The sequence below is a fragment of the Montipora capricornis genome, chromosome 12 (assembly GCF_036669925.1).
Source record: "Montipora capricornis isolate CH-2021 chromosome 12, ASM3666992v2, whole genome shotgun sequence".
In the NCBI taxonomy this organism is placed as follows: Eukaryota; Metazoa; Cnidaria; class Anthozoa; order Scleractinia; family Acroporidae; genus Montipora; species Montipora capricornis.
In genome coordinates this window covers 24489976-24494975 of record NC_090894.1, presented here as the reverse complement: position 1 = coordinate 24494975, position 5000 = coordinate 24489976, and the positions used below count along the sequence as shown (strand labels likewise).

General features: G+C 38.1%; 1 protein-coding gene across 1 annotated transcript in view; it reads left to right on the top strand.

The window, feature by feature from the left end:
- The window catches only part of LOC138025197 (phospholipase B1, membrane-associated-like), a 15248-nt gene that overhangs the window by 7084 nt on the left and 3164 nt on the right, over nt 1–5000 (top strand). Inside the window, exons 8-14 of the mRNA XM_068872393.1 lie at nt 613–724; nt 992–1043; nt 2367–2447; nt 2551–2616; nt 4007–4104; nt 4195–4267; nt 4642–4740. Of these exons, the coding sequence (XP_068728494.1) occupies nt 613–724; nt 992–1043; nt 2367–2447; nt 2551–2616; nt 4007–4104; nt 4195–4267; nt 4642–4740 (581 nt within the window). The remainder of the gene's footprint in view (nt 1–612; nt 725–991; nt 1044–2366; nt 2448–2550; nt 2617–4006; nt 4105–4194; nt 4268–4641; nt 4741–5000) is intronic.

Below are 5000 nucleotides of genomic sequence, written 5' to 3'. Positions count from 1 at the left end.
CTGGCTGCTACGTTTTTATTGTCAATAAACTGTCAAACTGTCAAACAACTGTCAAACAAATCAAAGGTCGGTTTTTGAGAAGAGGGGAAAACTGGAGTAACCGGAGAAAAACCTATCGGAACAGAGTAGAGAACCAACAAACTCAACCCACATAAGAGGCCGAGACTTGCAATCGAACCTAGGCCACATTGGTGGGAGGCGAGTGCTCTCACCAGTACGCCAGCCCTGCCCCGGTGTATGTGATGTTTTTGAGATGAGCAGCAGTTTTGGATCACATGAGAAATGTTAATTTCACAATCTCCGAAGGCGAGATGGGGTCAGTTTGTAGCTCTAGATGAAACAACACTAACAATAATTGTTAGTAACTCGAGTGGATTTAAATCCTTATCTGGAACTAAAATTGAGAATGTTTCATCAGCAACACAACGTTGCAACCATATCTCACGGTGTTGTTAGTGTTGTTTCATTATTATAATATTATTGTTTTTTTGACAAAGGGTCGAAATCTGTGTAATCTAAGAACTATAGACATATTATCATCTTTGAATTCCCTTCTATGGTTTTTCATGAAGTGTTAAGAATTTAATAATATTATTATTATTCTAATTGCAGACATTATCGCCCAGTTTAATCCTGGAATAAGAGGTGCATCTTTGAAAAATTCAACAAGAGATGACTTGATTGATCCAGATCTTAATTTTGCGTTTGTTGGAGCCTCGGCCAGGTGAGCATAATAACAACAATGGTAATAGTTAGGTATTTATGCATTACACTGTAATAGATTATTATTATTATTATTATTATTATTATTATTATTATTATTATTATCATTATTATTATTATTATCATCATCAGTTCTTGTTAATGCATTTATAAAATATTCACTCATTATTAGTTTAAGAAAAGTTTGCTGATAAAAAGTTCACGTTTTTGTTCTGTTTCATGACTGTAATATCAATACTGCCTTACAATATTATAATATTTTTATTAGTGACCTGCGGGAACAAGCTGTAGACCTGGTTTCTAAATTAAAGGCCATGAAGGTACATGTGAGAATTCATAGGTTGCTATTATTATAATAATTTTATTTGTATGCTAATAGCCATTGCATTCAATATTATTTTTAATTATTAGTTTGATACTTAAAGTGCCTATCACCTTAACACACTTTTTCACTTTGTTTATTCTCCGAAATCGTCCCAAATACATCGTGTTGTTTTTAGAACCTTTTGATTGAAATTTCACCTTTTTATTGACTTTCAAAGACGGGAAAAGTGATCATACTCTGATCCATAACCAAGCAATGAAGGAGAATGGGTTTGATACCGGTTTGACGTCACAAATTAATTTGCATTGAGATGGTTGAAAACAGCTATGGAAATTAATTTGTGACGTCAACCCGATATCGAACCCATTCCCCTTTATTGCTTGGTTATTAATCACGGTATGACCACTTTTCCCGTTTTTCAAAGCCACTGAAGGAGCGAAATTTCAATCTGAATGTTCTAAAAACAACACGATGTATTTGGGATAATTTCTGAGAAAAAATATAGTGGAAAAGTGTGTTGAGGTGATAAGCACTTTAAGTCTAGACCAGTCATTCCTGTGCAAGTTTTCCTGGGTCCTGGCATGGTATTAGAATATCATTTACTAAGTTGTGAGCAGTAATAATACTCCACTCATGAATGTGGTAAATACTACTGTAATTTATGGAATGTTGGTCATAGAGTGAGACTTAAAGATTTGCTAAGGCACACAGTGGAGATTTTAGACAGTGCTTTAATCCCTCCTTTGGTTGGTTTACATGGACGTGGAGGTGATTAGCAAAGTACTGTTGATCTCGCAGGAGCCAAAGAGAATTGAAACAAAAGTTCTGTAATCATAATTGTTTTGGTAGGTTATTAATTCATCTGTGCTCTTTATATTTCCCTTACTAATCACATCCATTGCATGAAAAAATTATGTCCTATATTAAGAGGAAATTGGTTGAAGTGGCCGGGACACCCGAAACAATTCTGTGGTGGACAATGCATGAAGTTGTTTGTTTGGCCACCCTGGCATGCACATGCCTTGAAATCAACTGGTAATGGAAGTGTGTAATGTGTTATTTTCCTCAAAGCAAGTGATACCCTAGAAAGAGGTACACTGAGAAAGAACAGGTCCAGTCAAGCATGATCAGATTGGCAGAAGCCATGGTGCTGCTCCCTATTATTTCATGGAGGAAAGCTAGCTAGGTTAATCCTTACGTGTGCATTGCATTTGGGCAGACGTGCTACTAGTTGAAGATGATTGTGACTGATGTTTTAAGAAACTTGCTCAACTTTTAATACTTGATTCCCAGCCCTTTCTATTTTTACCTTTTATAGGGCATTAATTTCCAGAATGACTGGAAACTACTCACTGTTTGGATTGGAACAGACAATCTCTGTCAAGTTTGCAAAGATGAGGTGTGAATTTTTGGGTTTGGTGACTCTCCAGATTTTTTGCAGTCATATAATTTTAGTTCATGATGAGTGAAATCTTTATTATTTCAATTTTTAATTAATGCAGGATAAATTTAGCCCCAGCTCCTTCATAAAATATGTCATGCGAATGCTGAGTTACCTTCAAAAGGAGGTGAGATATTTACATGAAATTTCAATAGCGTAAGGGTAAAAATGTAACTTGGTTAAAGAATAGGAGTAGGCAGTGTTCCAGATAAGAGTCGGGTCTCGGGTCAATAACCCGACAAAGAAGGCTTCCCGTCCCGACAGATGGATGTGTGAGCCAAAGGGCCACTGCTGGCCAGCACGACGTCTGGGTGACCTGTCAAATGGTCTACATAACTCCCCACTTGAAACAATTAACTGGATCGCTGAGTAGGTACTCAGTGCTTGGCATGGTGTTGGCATTTATGGGTGTACAGCTTGGCTTGCTGGTGGGCCAGGAGTGTTCCAGTGTTTTGTGGAGTTGCATTACTGTTCTGGGCATGATGTCAGGGCATTCCAGCATTCACTGGGTCAGCAATATTCTAAGGCCGTCCATTCATGCTCCTTCACACCTTCTCATATATAGTCTTACTCTGCTCAGCATACAGGGCATTTTTTGCAGCTCACGTTTTCTAGTGTTCCCTCCCTCCTCTCCACTTTGAAGTGTTACTTGTAGCTTCTCCACTGCTCTTCCTGTTCAGTGTGACTGGTGCTCTAGGGGGCTGGAGCGTGGTTTGGTGGGCAGGGCTAGTAGATGTATAGCAGGTAGGACAGGCTCTTTTGTAATCTACCTAGTACTTGGGGTCGAGAGTTCATTGAAGCCCCCATTTTCCTTGGCACCCAACCTTCATGTGCAACTTTGGTGTTAAATGATTTTAAAGTACTAGGTAGATTACAAAAGAGCCTGTCCTACTTGCTATACATCTACTAGCCCTGCCCACCAAACCATGCCCCAGCCCTCTAGAGCACCAGTCACACTGAACAGGAAGAGCAGTGGAGAAGCTACAAGTAACACTTCAAAGTGGAGAGGAGGGAGGGGACACTACAAAATGTAAGCTGCAAAAAATGCCCTGTATGCTGAGCAGAGTAGGACTATATATGAGAAGGTGTGAAGGAGCATGCATGGACGGCCTCAGAATATTGCTGACCCAGTGAATGCTGGAATGCCCTGACATTATAAATAAATTTGCAAGAAATAATTTCGCCTGCATTGAAAGCCATACTTTTCCTGGTATTGAACACAGGAAGGAGTAATCACTAGAATTTCAATTGCTTGATCTTGAGTGGTAAACAATTCTTCCAATTTGATACATAATTTGCTTAAAACCAAATGAAATTTTGTTGATGTCACAGACATCAACAAATCAGACAAATGGTCTAGTCTTTGCTTTTCTGATTCAGTTGACAAGATCCCATTTATGATGTCTATAATGTCCTTCCTGTGGGGCTTTCACCTGAAAGCATACAACTCCAACCCATGTAAGAACCATTCATTGTGAAGTTCCGTAATGATTCACCTGTTTTATTTGAAATGTCAGGTTCCTCGGCTATTTGTAAATTTGGTTCCACCCATGGATGTGTCATCCTTGCATAGGTTGTATGAAGAAAGCTCTCAGTCCTGTGAAATTTTGGGATGGTATGTTGAATTTTTTTAGCCTGTGTGAAAGGTGCATTTCCCGATTGCAACAAAATTAATACCCTCAATAACATTTGTAACCATCTGTAGGAATTCATGTCCATGCCTCAAAGAGGGTGCAGCAGAAAGGTCAAAAATTTCTCAGATGGCTAAAGAATACAAGGTAATTAAACACATGCTGTTAAATAAAAAAAATAAGCTTGACTTGTTTTAGATCATTGTCTAAAGGTGTAGAAACCTTGCATTAAAACTCTTCTTCGTGAAGCCCTTGCAATAATGGAAGAATACTAATTTTTATATTGTGGGCCCCACTAGCCTTTGCAGTGAAATGTAAAAAAAGAAACTTGTCAACTTGATAAAAATTATTAACAATAAATAATTATTACTCTATTAATAAATTCGAGCTTGTTGCAGGCTAAACACAACTTGCACATAGATACCATTTAACTTAATTTGGATCTCTACATTTGATGATCTTTGATGATATTTGTGTAAAGTGATTTACACAATTCCTTTGCATTATTGTCATGACTACAGCGCCTATTGAATGAGCTTGTAAACAGTGGACTATACGACACTCACGATACCTTTGCTGTTGTCATTCAGCCTGCTCTTGAAGCACCTCCAAGAACCCAGGTATGCAATAAACTGATGTTGTGGAAATATCTAAAGGTTGACAAGGCAGTTACTTTTTCTTTTGGCCATCATCCATAGTCAGTATTATGTCATCCACTTGCTGTTCTCAGCAGTAACATTGGCTGCGGTCGTTTTAGGAAGTTAATTAAACGCTAGTGTTAAATCAGGTTCTATTGTTCAATGTTTTCCTGGGGATTCAAAACACCAGAGTTGACACTAGAGTAGTATCAACACTAGTGTTACACTGTGTTGCTCTTAAG